The sequence below is a fragment of the Helianthus annuus genome, chromosome 15, assembly GCF_002127325.2.
Source record: "Helianthus annuus cultivar XRQ/B chromosome 15, HanXRQr2.0-SUNRISE, whole genome shotgun sequence".
Taxonomy (NCBI): domain Eukaryota; kingdom Viridiplantae; phylum Streptophyta; class Magnoliopsida; order Asterales; family Asteraceae; genus Helianthus; species Helianthus annuus.
The window spans coordinates 31,018,278-31,034,793 of NC_035447.2; the positions used below are offsets into that span (position 1 = coordinate 31,018,278).

A 16,516-nucleotide genomic window follows, 5' to 3' on the forward strand; every position below is an offset into this window, starting at 1 on the left:
GGACCTCCACAAACCACCAATTCCTCAACCGCCTCACGCAAACCTTTGTCAAAGAACAACGCTGCATCTTCCATGTGTACAGGTTGGCATGTCCTCAAGCCAAAGAAAAGTTTGGCAATGCCCATACAGGATCAAAGCAAGAGTAGTTCACTCTGCGGGTCACCTAATTTCGGTAGAAGACGCATCAAATCTACTGCCTTAGTAGCTCTTTTCTTTGCCAACCCACTAATAAAGCTTGCATCTCTACTAACAGCCCCCCCCCCCAACAAGAAGCTTCACCCCCACTAATGGCCTCCCGATGTCCTTAGGAAATAACCCTTCACGAAACTTGCTACCATCACAAGAAGGCCAAAATAGCTCAGTTTTCTTAATATTAAGTTCAAGACCCAATGTTGGACCCGACACCCTAATGATGTCCAACACTCTAGCCATCTCTTCTGAACCTCCAATGAGAGTCCCATCATCAAGATACCAAGCATGAAGGAGAAGTTTGCATTTGTCTCTAATCTGATGCACAAGGGGGTGCAAAACAAGAGCGAAAAGAAGTGGTCCCAATGAGTCCCCTTGCTGAACTCCCGTGGTAGACCAAATGTGCCCATCTTCAAGATACAATCTTGCTGGCTGCCCATCTACTTCTGAATTTTTTAGAGATCAATCTGGTGGCCAATGAATCATTTTCTTTAGCAGCACTTTTAGATTTCACTGTAGGAAACTAGGCACCAAGGTAGTGTTGCTGCATGGAATCCTGAGAAGTTGCAAGGTCACATTTATTCAATACAAGCATATTTGCAAAGCTGCATGGAGGTTATTTATATAGACAACCATATACAACTAATTTATTCACATGCTAGCATTTCATAATTGATAAGAGTTTGTTTATCTCTTAATCTAAAGAAAATCAAAATTTGCACCTTGTCCATATCATAAAAAATGATTAATTAATAATCTTTAATGATTATAACCACCCCAACCCACTATTGAACAAAGAAAAAACTTAATTACAAAATCCATCCTAATTAACCACAAAACACAAATTACATTTAGGCGTTACCAAGCAAATCCACATGGAAATCCACAAGTACAACTTAAGAAAAAAAATCATTGATTTTTGTTTTATAAAATAAGAAAAAAAAAGTTGTTACTGTAATTAGATTACCAAATACTACCTCCGTCCCATTAAAAGTGTCATATTTTGAATTTTCAAAGTCTTTATTTATAAACTTTGACTTTAATTATATATTTTTTGTGTTATATAAAACTTGATGAAAATTAACCCTATAAAAACACTTGTAAAACACACTCAAATCATATACCTTTCATCAAGAATTATCTAACACAAACAAAATTATTTAAGGTCAAAGTTTATAAAAAAAAAAACTTTGAAAATTCAAAATAGGACACTTTTAATGGGACGAAAGGAGTAACAATTTGAATTGGCCGTTCAAAAAAAAAAAAACAATTTGAATTGATTGTTTCAAACAATATCTATATCTATAGACCTTTATAAAGTATTTCCCATGTCTACAAATCTAATTTCACCTACAATTTTTAAGATGACATATGAAAAGTCAGTTAAAATCTATAATTTTTTTGACATTTTCTTCCATTTCTGCCCCTCTCCCCTCACACGGCCTCCCTCTTTTCCCCCAAAAACCTATCACGTGCCTTCCGTTTCCAATTGCAAATGAAGCGTCTTGGCTTCCGGTGGTTTCCAATTGCAAAATGAGATCAGTTGTATTAATTTAGGTCACGTGAAGAGGTTTCAGGTATGATTTTGGTAATCAAGAATCACGCATCTTAATCTTCACTGTAGAATAATATGGTTCAAAGTGATTTCTCATACATTGATACAATCCATATATACAAGTTTACAATCCTATCAATTAGGAAAGAGATAAACATAAGGATCCTATCTATATTTACAATATAATCTATTACACCCCCGCAGTCGCAGCAGGAGGTGGTCGAATGTTGAGACTGGAGCGAAAGTCATCAAACAGAACGCGAGGTAGGCCTTTGGTAAAGATGTCAGCGATCTGAAGACGAGTGGGAGTATGTAGAATCCGTATCGTACCTCGTTGAACATGCTCTCGAACAAAGTGAATATCAATCTCAATGTGTTTAGTGCGTTGATGTTGAACAGGATTGCTGGACAGGTAGATCGCACTGATGTTATCACAATATACTAAGGTGGCTGTCGAGACGGGCCGACGTAACTCAAGAAGAAGGTTACGAATCCAACAGATTTCAGCAACGACGTTGGCAACCGCACGATATTCTGCTTCAGCACTGGAGCGAGAAATAGTCGACTGTCGCTTGGAGGACCAGGATAAAAGATTTTGACCCATGTAAACACAATATCCTGAGGTGGACCGTCGGGTATCCGGGCACCCAGCCCAGTCTGCATCGGTATAAGCCCGGAGTGAGATTTCGGCACAAGGAGAGAGGGTAAGACCATAAGAAGCAGTGCCGCGAATGTAGCGTATAATGCGTTTTAACGCGTTCCAGTGATCCGAGCTGGGGTTGTGCATGTGAATGCAGATTTGCTGAACCGCATAACTGATGTCGGGTCTGGTAAACGTAAGGTACTGAAGTGCCCCAGCAAGGCTACGATATAAGGTGGGGTTTTCAAATGGAACACTGGATGTAGCCCCAAGCTTTGGTTTCGTATCAACTGGAGTGGCTACAGGATTGCATGTGTCCATACCCGCGCGGTTGACAATGTCAAGAGCATAAGACTGTTGAGAAAGAAACAGTTGCTTACCAGTGCGAGTGACCGTAATACCCAAGAAATAGCTGAGAGGTCCAAGATCTTTCATGGCAAATTCAGCCGCAAGGCTGCCCATAAGTTTCATACGAAGAGGATCCGATGAAGTAGTGAGTATAATATCATCGACGTAAATCAACAAGTACGCAACGTCACCCCCGTGATGATATGTAAAAAGAGAGTTATCACAACGACTCTGTAGAAAGCCCATGGATGTGACATAATCCGTAAAGCGTTGGTACCATGCCCTCGGAGCTTGCTTAAAGCCATAAAGAGATTTCTTGAGACGGCAAACATGATCAGGATAGTCGCGGTGTCGAAACCCCATGGGTTGGTACATATACACAGTCTCAGTGAGGTTCCCATGTAGAAAAGCATTGGTGACATCCAATTGATGAATAGACCAAGACTGTGATAATGCCAAAGTCAAAACTGTCCGAATAGTAGCCGGTTTAACAACCGGGCTAAATGTCTCTCCACAATCAATACCGACTTCCTGATTTCGCCCATCACACACAAGTCGTGCCTTGTACCTTTCTAACGAACCATCGGATCTGTATTTGTGGCGAAAAAGCCACATGCTCCGAATAATATGCATATCCGAACGTCTAGGGACAAGTTCCCAAGTCTTGTTTTTAATTAAGGCATTAAATTCGTTTTGCATGGCGTTAAACCATTCCGGGTTGGACAGAGCAACTTTGGGGTTGGTGGGAATAGGGACGATGGTTGAGGTGGAAAGGTTAAAGATTTGTTTTGGTTTGGAGATACCGGACATGGCACGAGTGTGAATAGTGCGAGTCGGTGGGGGTGGTGGGGGTATTGGGATGGGGCTGGCAAATAGGGGAGAAGGTTGATGGGGGGCCGGTGAAGTGGCTGCGGTTGGGCTGGGGAAAAGGGAAGTTGGGCTGAAGGGTGGCGAGGGGGAGTGGTTGGGGAGCTGGGCCGAGGTAGAGTTAGGGGTGGATGGCTGGGCCGAGGGAGAAGTGGGTTCAGTGGGTTCAGTGGGTTGGGCCAGTGGGGCGGCAGTGGGTATTGAGGGAGAGGGAGTTAGAAAAGGTGAGGTGTGGGTCGGATGTGGTTGGTTAGCGGGCTGAGGGGAGTTAGTGGGCTGTGGAGAGGGACAGTTGGGCTCAGGTGTGGGCTGGGGTATAAGGTGATGAGGATAGTTGGTGTCATCAAGAAATTGATATGTGTGAGGAGTTTGTTTGTGGGTTTTGGCAAAGGGAAATATGGTTTCATCGAAAAGAACATGGCGATTGATCGTGATGGTGTGAGATTTGAGGTCAAGGCATTTATAACCTCGGTGGTTGGACGGGTACCCAAGAAAGACACATGGGTAGGAACGGTATGCCAGTTTGTGAATAGTGGTGTTCGGAATGAGAGGGTAACATATGCACCCGGACACACGGAGATGGTCATAGGAAGGCATGCAATGATATAGGCGTTGAGTTGGTGTTTGAAATTTATGAATTTTAGTAGGTATAATATTTAAAAGGTAAGTGGCAGTTTCAAGGGCGTGATGCCAATAGATGTTGGGGGTCGAAGAGTGGGCCATGATGGTTCGCATAAGGTTGTTAATCGTGCGGATTTTTCGTTCCGCTTTGCCATTTTGGGAGGAGGTATGCGGGCAAGAAAAACGAAAATGCATGCCATGTAGAGAGCAAAAGTTATGAAATTGGTTGTTGGCATACTCTCGCCCGTTATCACATTGAAATTGTTTTATTTTTGTGTTAAATTGAGTTTGAACAAATGTGGTAAATTTGGTAAACATAGCAAACACATCAGATTTGTGGGCAATAGGGTAGGTCCATAGAAAATTGGTATAGTCATCCAAAAATAAGACGTAATAACGATGTCCCCCATTAGAAAGAATGGGAGATGTCCAAACATCACTATGTACTATATCAAAAGGGTGAAAAGTACGTGAATTAGAAGCAACAAAGGGAAGTCGAGTATGTTTTCCAAAAATACACGCAGTGCAAACTTTATTATGTAAAGAACCACAAGAAATAGACTTAGAAGTTTTTAAAGTTTGTAAGACAGCTGGGCCAGGGTGACCGAGCCTTTGATGCCAAACGTCTTGAGAAATAGCTGCATAAGTGGAAGCAGTGTGGAGAGAAGTGATGTTGGATGGACTGAGAGTGTAAAGATCCCCCGAACTATTGCACCGTAGGATAGGTTTCTTGGTCCGTAGGTCCTTCACAGTAAAACCATAAGGGTCAAATTCAACAGATAATTGGTTGTCAGTGGTAAAACGACGAACAGATATAAGGTTTTTAACAAGATTAGGGGCATAAAGGACATTATTAAGTTTAAAAGGGGGAAAGGGAGGAGGGAGGGTTAAGTTGCCTTGTCCAAGGACCGGAATGGTTTTGCCATTGCCAACAATTATGTTACGAATAATGCCCGAATTAAAAATAGACGTGAACTTATCAAGCTGAGGAGACATTGTACCTGAGGCGCCCGTATCCATGGTCCATGATGAATCGTTGTGCTGTAGAGCCAAGTTATATAGAGCTTGAGCAATGTCAGTCGGAGAATGACCAGCCGAGTATGAATGCACGGACGTTTGAGAGTTGGGTTTTGGGCCTAAGATGCCTTGGGCTGATGGTGGAGTTTGGGCCGAAGGTTGCGATGGGTATGGACATGGGGGCGGTGTCCATTGGGCCCAGTTGTTGTTTTGCTGCTGTTGAGGAGTAGAAGCCCAAGGTGGTGGCGGCCAGTAGGGGTATGGAGGGTAGTAGGATGGCTGTGAGTACCGGCCCCGACCGAAGGAAGAGCGACCGCGACCGCGGCCACGGCCCCGACCTCGGCCGCGTCCCCTATCGGAAGTTTCGGACCTGGTGTAGTTGCGGGTGTCCGCTGATTGGCGGGGTGCGGGTTCGGTGGTGGTGTGAAGGGCAGTACCCGCTGTCTGAGCCGAGACTTTGGCTTGAGCATTCTTCCGTTCTTCAACTTGACATAGACGCGATCTGGTGTTGTAAAAATCTGGGAGGGGCTGGGTTTGCTGAAGGATCAGAGAGATGCTCTCGTATTGATCAGTGAGGCCGGTGAGAATCTGAAGAACAAGTTGGTTTTCAGAGATGGTTGAACCCAGGCTTGTGAGTTGATCATGAAGAAGCTTCATGTTCTGACAGTATTCGGCCATATTGGGAAATTGGTCAAGGCGGGTGTTGAAAAATTTGTTTTGAATAGTGATGGTACGGGCGGCTTGGTTGTCTAGAAACAGGTTTTTGAGACGACACCACGCGTCATACGCGGTGGTGTTAGTGATCATTATGGTGTGCATGAGGTCTTGAGATATGGTACCGTAGATCCACTGTAGAACAATGGAGTCGATACGTTCCCATGACTCAAGATAGGTGCGTTTGGCTTCCGGTGATTTTTCTTTGTCTTTGTCTGTGGATTCTTTGGTGGTGGAGGAAGAAGAGGAAGAGGTGTTGGATTCACGGGGTTGGAGGTGATCAAAGACATCATAAGCCTTGCAATGAAGGACAAATAGTTCGGCCTAAGTATTGTAGTGCTCGGTTTGGCTATCGAGTATCAAAGGTATGGAGTTTTTGATGTTAGTGACGGTTACTGCCGGATGTATTGGAGAAGAAGACATCTCGGCCGAGAGGAAGGAGGTGACGGCGAAGAAAAGATTGAGAGATTAGGGTTTTTTTAGGCTCTTGATACCATGTAGAATAATATGGTTCAAAGTGATTTCTCATACATTGATACAATCCATATATACAAGTTTACAATCCTATCAATTAGGAAAGAGATAAACATAAGGATCCTATCTATATTTACAATATAATCTATTATTCACCTATAAATCCGTGTACCATAATCCTTCATACCGTTTCAAGCTTTTGAAGATTTCTCAAAACGTTGAGCAGGTATCAATGGCGGATTATCTCTCTGGGTGAAATTGTAAGTAAAATTAAGTTGTCTTTCATATTTTATAATATGTGTCTTTTTTCTGGATTGCTAGCAATGTTCTTGTAGGTCTCCTAGGGTTTCAATTGGCATGGAAGGTAAGTTTAATACAAGAAATCGATTTGGGTTTGCTTTTTTCTGTAAGTTGACGTGATTACATATGTTGGTTTGGGTTGCATGATTGATAATTCATCAATCGAATGTATGATATTGGATTTGGGATTTTTTTTTTATTTTTTTTTTAATTTTATTGACTTGAGTGGCTTAAATTAGGATTAATTGTCTTGGTAATGCTAAATTAAAGTAATCTATGGGACAAAGCTATAATGCACCTTCCAGATGTTATACGATCCGTACAAGTAAGTAACATTACACATTCACCTTTTGATTTGGGTATAACTTTTTTCTGACTACTTCTTTTTTATTTTGCAACCTCAAGGAGGTATGATCCTCTGCATAATGGACATGCTATTATAGATGAACTGGATGCGCTCTTAAAAGTGATTCTTTAATCCATATATATCATAGATTTTATGTCATGGTCTATCCATCTTTTTTATCATGTTTAAGAATGTCATGATTATGACTTGCAAAATGGGTGGGTTGGATCGGGTTGTACATGTAATGTGTCAAAAGGTACTGGTCAGGTTGGGTTACGATGAGTTGTGTAAGGGTTCAATTTGAGTTCAGAATGGGCGGCTTCTAAGAAATTGTCAATTGGGTTCGGGACAAAACGGGTTGGGTCACAGAGGGTTCACGTGCATTCTCTGTAAATTTTTGTTCTCTATGTTAATTTTTTTTAATCAAAGTTAAATGTCATAATTGTAAGGAGTTTTTTATTCTTTTCTTCAAATTTTAGGGACTGATTGGACTTCAAGTGCACATATCATAACTGTAGTCATCCCTCTGACATGTTGTCACTGGTATGTGCCATCGCGCAGCTGGTTTGATCGCAGGACCGATGGTTCTGTTACTGTAGTTTAGACTAATGCTTTAATCATTTTCACTCACCGCTCTTGTTGCCTACACAAATAGAGTTTTTAGTTCTTTATTTAATTAAGGCCTCTGATCTATGGTAGGAAAGTAGTTGTACTAGAAGAAGGTTTGAACATTATGCGATATCCTTTTTTTAACATATGTTTGTCACTCCTTTTTTTCTAACTTGGAGGGGTCTTTTTCGTTGTTCCTCGCATTTGTAGGCTTACTTGTGATACCAGGTTCCCTTTGTTAAATGCAATCTGTATTATGATTTTATATAGTTTATTTCATATAGTTGTTATTAATTAGTACAATAAGAAAAGCACATTGACCAAAATATAATTTTTGCTAAAGGTGGCTAAGTGGCCGGGTCATGAGGTCGAATGGGTTGGGTACATGGTATCACAATCGTTCGTATATTAGGGGAGATAGTTAATAGCAAATCCATTCCACCCCAATTGATTCAATCGACCATTTGGTAGGGAAGATATGTACTTCAAAAACTCCTGCTCTCTAAATATTTATACTTAAAACACAAATGTTTTTAAAATTTTATATATTTTCAGGTTGAAGACTTCAACCGGAGACAAAAAAAAACCAGTAAAGCGGGTCAAAATCATCTCAAAAGCAACGATATCATCTGAAATATCATTCCAAACCAAATGATGTTGCAAAGGGACATGGAGACTAACAGTAATAGAAATAACGGTTTTGAGAATGGTGGAAAATGCTCATCCGTGTCGGCAGACAAGGTATCGTCGAATGTCTAGATCTAGAAGCATATAACTATTTCTTTGGTGCTGTCGAATAAGGCACGCACACAACGGACGCTATCTTTATCGGATGATGTGACATTTGTTTTGCTGATGTCGTTGTACATGTACATGTAGGAGTATAGCTTGCTATAAGTTTTTTTTATCATTGGCATTTGTTCTCTATATCAATCGCACACTAGCTTCAATGGTATTATTTGTTTTGTTGATTACACTAAGATTGTGACGTCATGTTTAATTGGGCCAATGCGTGTGTGGAATGACATCTATTTTTTTTTTAATAATATGCATGTGATTATGTGAAAAGCCATGGTGGTGACCAGAGTACGTTTAATGTGATTTGTTTTGGGTTCGTGTTGATTTTAGATTGATGACCAAACTTCATCCACGGTTAGGAACACATACAAGTTCTTTAGTGCTAGATGAGTTGTTTTAGACCTAGCTTCCAACGACAAAGCCAAAAACTATGTGCGCCAAAAAAACTAAAATACCCGCAGCAACGCGCAGGCATTCCCACTAGTGTATAAAGATGGATTTGTATTGAAATTAATCACTAAGAAGATTAATAACCGTGAGATCAATACCAACAAATTGACAAACTCATTAAAATCACCAAAATCTAAAAACCAAATACATACCCACCAATATATAATATATAGTAGATAGTAGAGGGCAGTTCATGTGGTACTGCAAACAACATGCTGGATGATTTGGAGATCAAGGAATGATTTGATTTAAAATTAAAAAAAAAAAATCAACATCAATTCAAAAGCTTATTGGAGACATTAAAGCTGGGTCATTCCTATGGGTAAAAAATAGGGCTGGATTTCTGGATTTGAGATGGGAGGCATGGAGCTATTTCAAGTTTTCTAATTTTCCTGTATGATGTCTTTCCATTATTTTTGTGTATGTATCAAACTGGAGCTCCTTGCTTAAGTTACTTTTTAATGAAATCGCCCTTTTTCCAAAAAAAAAAAAAAAAAATCTAATTGACCAGTTTTACCTTGCAAGGGATTCTACGAGTTTTCAAAAGCAGTATTATTCTCTCTGGTATTCGAACCGTCGCCGGTGTGTTACCGGAGATTACCTCGTCGAAATAGCGTGTGAGGTCCCGTTCTTCTCCTGGAAGTTACGGTCTGTACCTTCCCTTCTATCTTGACTGAGCGTCTCCCCCGCCTGGCCGTTTCCTTTCTCGGCACTTGTATCGCATCCTCCTCTACCCTCATTTCCCGTAGTGGTTCCTGGATTTCTTCGGGGCTTAGTGGGTCTGATATTGATCGCGGCTATCTGAGTATAGTTTAGCTAGATGGATTCGAATCCCATTAACACCCTTAGGGTCGAGTTGCCATTGCTTCGTTTGTTTTTTCTGGAGGAGCTAGGGGAGTGTATCTGCTTCTGTTTTGTTCGGAAGTTTTCTGACGTTCTTGGTTGTCCGCTGTACTCTACTCGCCGAATTGAGTCTCGAGGTTTCTTATATGGTTATGGCAAAGGACGGTGAGGGAGACCGGGACAACGATGGTTCGTGGCACGAAGTACAATACCGGAAAAATAACAGAAGTAGGGGAGATGGTGTGGAATGGACATTTTTAGTGCAAAATATCTCTGACAAAGTCACGAGGAACGTTCTATGGAGGGCATTCCAACCGTTTGGGTTTGTATCGGATGTGTATGTGGCCCGAAAAAGGGATTCTAGAGGAAGGTGCTTTGGATTTGTCCGGTACGTCGGCGTGGTAGATATGAAGGAGACATTGGCAGTCATGAATTCTGTGAGGATGTTCGACATGAAGGTTATTGTCTCCTTGGCAAAGTATGATAAGGATCACAAAAAGATCCAATATACCCCGGATATGATGGGTCGGAGTGAATGGAGACCAAAAGATAAGACCCAGGAGAACAAAAATTATACCGGTGACTATAGAAATGCAGGGAGATTCCATACAGATAATCAGTCGTCTGAACAAGGTCCAAAAGGCATGTCATATACTCAGGAAGGGAGATCGTATGCAGATATGTTAAGAGGTAATAAGGTGGAGAACAGTCGTGGGGCAAAAGTTGTTACAGTGGATGGGAAGGGTTCTCTCTATCCTCTCCATTGTATTGGTAGGTCCATTCTGGGTTATGCCAAAGAGTTGCTGACTGTAAGTAAAATGAGAAGGATAATAGAGGACGAAGGAATGTCGGAAGTAGGATTATGATATGTTGTTGGTGTTACATACATATTAACTGTAACACCCCCCAAAATACCACCTGCGGGAACCCCGCGAGGTGTGTTACACATCAGAGTCTGAGCCACCAATCACATTGAACCAATGATAAATATTTAAACAAAACATGTCTTTAATTGCCAAGATTAATTGTCAAACAAAATATTGATTCACAAAGAGTTATATAGCGGAAGCATATGATAAGTCGTTTAGCAATTGTTTCAAAATAAACTCAAAACCAATGTATCAATTATAAGTAATCCAATAGCTTCGATCCATGACCACTCCAGCACTCCCAGATAGCAAGTCCATGTTCCAAGATTAACGACCTACAAGCATGCAAACAAGTGTGTCAGACTACGCTGGTGAGTTCAAGGTTTCGTTAACGTGTTGTGTTACCAGATATATGTTAATGCGATTCAATGTTGTGTTACAATGTTGCTCATGTTAGTTACCTTAGGGACTACGCCCTTACGTAGCCGAGGAGTGTGCCTCTTAGCAACCCACTATGTTGTTCACGCTAGTTACCCTAGGGAAAACGCCCTTACGTAACCGAGGAGTGTGCCTCTTAACAACCATAGTGAAACCCAGATAATTAGTTCACCCCCGTCCTTACGGCCCGGTGTGAGGTTTCCCACCTAATAGCGCTATCAACTAATTACCCCCATTGCCCTCCAGGCAATAACCAAAACCGATTAAGTTGTTTACCCAAAGTTTCCCTTCCAAATGTTTACCAGTTGTCCCAAACCACCGGGACGCATGCTTGAGAAAATGCAATGAACTCACCTTGGTTTGCTCGGCAGATTATACCAAAAGTTACTTGAATTAAAAGTAGTCAATCACGTCCTAACAGGATTATCATATAAGTCAGGTTTGGTTCAGGTAAAGCACGTATGTTTCACACAAGTTAACATGTTACAAGCAAGTAGATCATGGCAACACTTAGCAGTCAAATAGTGCATTCAATTTGTGCGACTTGAATGATCCCAAAGGCAACCGGCCCAACATGTTGTGCGATCCACAACATGTTGTGCGATCCTCATATCCCGGCCCAACAACATAACAGTCCAATAACCTATTCTCGGCCCAATTAACATAACGTACAAGTGTTGTGCGAACCGGACTGCCTTGTGCGTTCCGAACGGGTTGTGCGATGTGACCTGGGCTTGTCCGGCCCAATCCGACTAACTACACCTTGTGCGATCCTCTTTATTACTCAGCCCAAGATTTCTCACCCGGCCCAACAGTTAACAACACTAACACAAGTGTGGTCCAGTAATCTCTTGTGCGAGTGAAAGCACCTTGTGCAACTGACAAGGTTTGTGCGATTAAGAAGCTTGTGCGACTGGGGCACCTTGTACGAGTGACCCCTTGTGCGTTCGGATCAGCTTTGTGTGATCGGATCTCGTACAATTTGAACTTGTGCGATTATTTTAATTACCGGATTTCATGCAATTCGGTTACACTTTCAATTATTTCCTTTTAACCAATATCAATAGTTTCCATAACCGATTATCAATCAACAACTAATCAATTACAATCATGCTAATATTCGATCAAACAAGGCTACTAAATCTTAAATCTCTATGAACCCTATCATCAACCCATGAACAATATTCATACCCTTGACATCGTGATTCATAGTCTTGATCCCTATCATGAATACTAACATAACAACATCCATCCAAATATCATCATATAATAGCCGATTAACAATTAATAGTTTCTATTTCATCATACAACCAATTCGAGAATAAGCTATGCTAGCCGATTATCATCAACACTAACCCATTGATTTAACATTATAATTAAACACAATTACAATTCTTGATCAGTTTACCTAAGCATATCATAACATCATTCAACAAAAAGCATAAGTAAAACACTAACCGATTGAGGGTGGGCGACAAGGATTGATCCAACGATTACCCTTGGTGCCGTCGGCTTCGAGTGAAAGAGGAGAGAGTGCTAGGGTTTCTTTGTGTGTGAGGTGATTGTAACAAAAAATGGGAGAACAACCCTAGAGATGGGTGTTTGTACGTGCAAGAGAAGTGGGCCGGCCCTCACTTGGGCCCTTGGGCTGCCCCTTGTCCGATTACTAGTGCAAAGCCCAATCGGCTTGTTTGGTTGTGTAATGTTGTGCGATCGGATCATTTATAAGCATACAAACATTTAACAATCACAAGACACATTCACATCACATTAAATAATATCACGTTCTATTAAATCTTCCCATATAATCACAACACGTTCTCATACGTTACACAAGGTAGGTCCGAATTACGAGTTGTCACAGTATCCCCAACTAAAAAGAAATTTCGTCCCGAAATTTGGTACGCACTCACTGAAAAACTAGATAGGTTAAAGCTAGGTAAGTCATATCGTCTGCTGGTTTTCCTGGGGTGTCACATTAACCTTCAGAGATAAAGTGTACGCCAATACATGTATGGAGCTGCATACCCAGTTTTTTAATAGGATATTCTCGAAACATCACTTATGGATGGGAGAAGATATCCCTTTTAGTAGGCTGGTAACTCTCAACATCTTTGGTGTGCCGTTTTTAGTTCGAGATAACTCTCTGTTTGACAATATAGGAGGCTTGTTCGGAGATGTAGTACAGAAATCCTCCTTCTCGTGGCAGGAGGAAGATAATTCGATGGCTTCGGTTAAGATTGTAACCTCCCAACCGTCCAGGATCGATGAAGCTGTGGTTATAAAGTGGAATAATAGAACTTTTGCAATAAGTGTGTCGGAGTCAGTCGGGGAGCGGAAGCCGGATATGGATGAGATGTCTGGGTTGGGTTCTGAGGATTATGATTCGGAAACGAACACTGATTCAGATATGGAGTCGGTAGATGGGGAGGACTTGGAGGAGGGTGAGATAAAACAGGGTTTGGAAAATCAGGAGTGTGGCCAAGAGGACGATCAGTTGGGCGGACGGCCGGTAGTAAGTCCGATAAAAGACCAGTTGGATGGGCAGCCGGAATCAAGTCCGGTAAACAATGATGGTCACGTGACGGGAAACAATGAGTCGCCGGAAGACCAACCGTCTACCGGAATTAATGCATGTGGGGAGTCTCAACGTCTGCATGGGGACTCGTTTGTGGCGGCTCATGGTCAAGGCAATAATGAATTGCACGAGGCAAATTTGGATAATTCAAAAATAGTGGATGGAGTTGGGCCCAATGAGGTTTTGGTGGATTCAGAGACTAGTGGGCCAAAAAAGGTTATGCCAGATATTTTTAATATTGGGCCCAACGATGGGATAGATGGTATGGGTCCTAGATCGGATGCCCAATTGGGAAAAAGAAATAGGTGTGAACGAAGTCCACCATCAGTTGGATCAACTCAGGGGCCTTCCCAACGGCTGTTTAGTCAATCAATTAATAACGTACCACTGGATCTAAATACTCCTGTCCGGGAGTCTTCTGGTAACATAGTTGGTTCCTCACCGATTCCTAAAAATGGCCCCGGTAATTTGGCAGATCCTCCAGGGGATCCAGGGTTTGAAGCCGCTAATTTGGGAGTTGGGGATGTGACAGATATGGACGAGACTGATCAGAATAGAAATATAAGAGAAGAGGTAGAGGCTACGATTAGAGTTGGGGAGCTAATTGGTGTTGATCTCAATGCTTTTGTGCCGGCGACTGAGATGCTAGTTGCTGAGGAAGGTGTTCACAGTGGTTCTCGATGAATTGTCTCTCAATAAATCTGAGGGGGGTGCGGGGCAGTCGGAAGTCGGATTGGATTCGGGGCCTCAAAACAAGTTATGGGATACACTTTCTTGCGATTCAGGAAACAAAGCTGCAAGATTCGGAGTCGTTCCTATTTAATCAGTTCTGGGGCAGATCTGAGTACAAATTAGCTGTGGTAAACTCACAAGGCAGATCAGGCGGTCTGGCGTGTTTATGGTGCCCATCGGTATTCAGGTGCGTAGATATAATTCACAACAGATCTTTCATTGTGGTTTCGGGCTTCTTATTACCATCGGGTTGTAGAATTAATTTCATGAATGTGGCTCCTAATGAGGCTGTTAATAGGCGAGCAGTTTGGACGGAAATTTTGGGTGTTAAAAACTCATTACAAGGTTTGTGGGTCATGATGGGTGACTTTAACGAGGTACGAAATGCTGGTGAACGAATGAATTCTGAGTTTATAGAGGCAAATGCTGATGCATTTAACCAGTTCATTCTATCGGCTGGCCTGGTAGAATATAATATGGGAGGGGGTAATTTCACTTACATATCAGACAATGGTAAAAAGCTAAGTAAATTGGATCGTTTCTTGGTATGCTTGGGTTTTAGGGAACAGTGGCCTAATGCATCAGTTCTTGCATTAGATAGGGTGGCATCCGACCATCGGCCCATTGTCCTATCCACTGTTCAAACAGATTTCGGACACATCCCCTTTAGATTTTTTAATTCTTGGTTCGAATATCCTGGTTTTGTAAGTTATGTACTTCAGATGTGTGATGCGTTTGTGTTTTCGGGTCCTGAAGATCTTGCTCTTGCAATTAAATTACGGTGGCTAAAAAATAAAATCAAATCATGGCTAAAGGTGGAAAAAGAAAGTCGGGAGGGTATTTATGGTAGTAAAAAGAGGAGGTTGGTCAGTATTGAATTGTTGGCGAAACAAAGGATGCTATTGGAAGAAGAATTGGCTGAAAGGGCTGAGTGCATAAATTATGTGGTAGAGTTTGACAGAATAAAGCAACTCGATTTAAGGCAAAAATCCAGATCCAAGTGGGCCATTGAAGGTGATGAAAATTCGGCTTATTTCCATCATGTTATCAATGCGAATATTAGTACAAATAGATTGAATGGGTTGATGATTAATGGGGATTGGGTTACGAACCCTGTGGTTATTAAGTGTCCTTGTTAGAGTTCTTTGAACATCAGTTTTCGGAGCCAATGCCTAATAGGCCGGAGTTGGTGTGTCCGAATCTGGCAACCATTTCGGACAATGAGGCCGCCATGTTGGAGAGTCCTTTCTCTGTGGAGGAAATCAAAGCAACAGTATGGGATTGTGAGGGGGATCGAGCTCCAGGGCCGGATGGGTTTAACTTTAAGTTCATTAAAAGATGCTGGGCTGGATTCCGGGAGGATTTCGTGAAACTGTTCAATAGATTCTATGAAACGGGTTCCCTCAACAAGTGCTGTACATCATCTTTTTTAGCGCTGATTCCAAAAGTAAAAGATCCTATGGGGCCAACAGACTTCAGGCCAATTAGTCTAATTGGAGTTATTAACAAAATTATCTCTAAGGTTCTTGTAAACCGCCTAAAAGGGATATTAGGGAGTTTAATATCGGAACAGCAGTCGGCGTTCTTGGCTGGAAGGAATATCATGGATGGTCCAATTATTCTAAATGAGGTGCTCAGTTGGTTGAAGAAGGCAAAGAGGAGGGGGATGTATTTCAAAGCAGATATTAATAAGGCATATGACTCGGTTAATTGGATCTTCCTCAACTCGATTATGACACAGATGAACTTTCCAAGCAGGTGGCGGGGATGGATAATGGCTACTTTGTATTCTGCTAGGGCGTCTGTCCTAGTAAATGGTTCTCCAACAAGAGAGTTTGATTGCTCACGTGGCCTCCGACAAGGGGATCCATTATCACCGTTCCTGTTTGTGATCATAATGGAAGCTCTTACTGGGGTATTGAAAAAAGCAGTATCTATCGGTCTGTTTAAAGGGATTAAAGTCAGTAGCGAGGGGCCGGTTTTGTCCCACTTAATATACGCTGATGACGTAATGTTCGTTGGTGAGTGGTCGAGATCGAATGCTATTAATTTAAGACGGATATTGAGATGTTTTTTCTTATCCTCTGGCTTGAAAGTAAACTTAACAAAATGTAGTGTTTTCGGGGTG

General features: G+C 41.8%; 2 protein-coding genes and 1 long non-coding RNA gene across 6 annotated transcripts; all 3 read left to right on the plus strand.

Moving 5' to 3' along the window:
• Positions 1 to 1,615: 1,615 nt before the first annotated feature.
• Positions 1,616 to 8,607, plus strand: LOC110911191. Of its 4 annotated transcripts, none has more exons than XR_004881303.1 (3): positions 1,616 to 1,766; positions 6,652 to 7,191; positions 7,551 to 8,607. It is a non-coding gene; the product is annotated as an uncharacterized LOC110911191 (long non-coding RNA). The 4 variants fall into 4 exon arrangements; XR_004881305.1 differs by lacking the exon at positions 1,616 to 1,766 and having other exon boundaries at positions 6,573 to 7,191; positions 7,551 to 7,614; positions 8,236 to 8,607; XR_004881304.1 differs by lacking the exon at positions 1,616 to 1,766 and having other exon boundaries at positions 6,573 to 7,050; positions 7,131 to 7,191.
• Positions 8,608 to 9,923: 1,316 nt separating this feature from the next.
• On the plus strand, positions 9,924 to 10,637 carry LOC110913507. The gene has a single exon (XM_022158332.1). The coding sequence runs from the start codon at positions 9,924 to 9,926 to the stop codon at positions 10,635 to 10,637; it is 714 nt and encodes a 237-aa protein (XP_022014024.1).
• A 3,699-nt stretch (positions 10,638 to 14,336) lies between these two features.
• Positions 14,337 to 15,527, plus strand: LOC110913508. Its single transcript, XM_022158333.1, has one exon. The coding sequence runs from the start codon at positions 14,337 to 14,339 to the stop codon at positions 15,525 to 15,527; it is 1,191 nt and encodes a 396-aa protein (XP_022014025.1).
• Positions 15,528 to 16,516: the final 989 nt, after the last annotated feature.

Coding starts and splice junctions, on each gene's coding strand:
- LOC110913507 (XM_022158332.1), top strand. CDS start 9,924: ATGGCAAAGGACGGTGAGGGAGACCGGGACAACGATGGTTCGTGGCAC.
- LOC110913508 (XM_022158333.1), top strand. CDS start 14,337: ATGAATTGTCTCTCAATAAATCTGAGGGGGGTGCGGGGCAGTCGGAAG.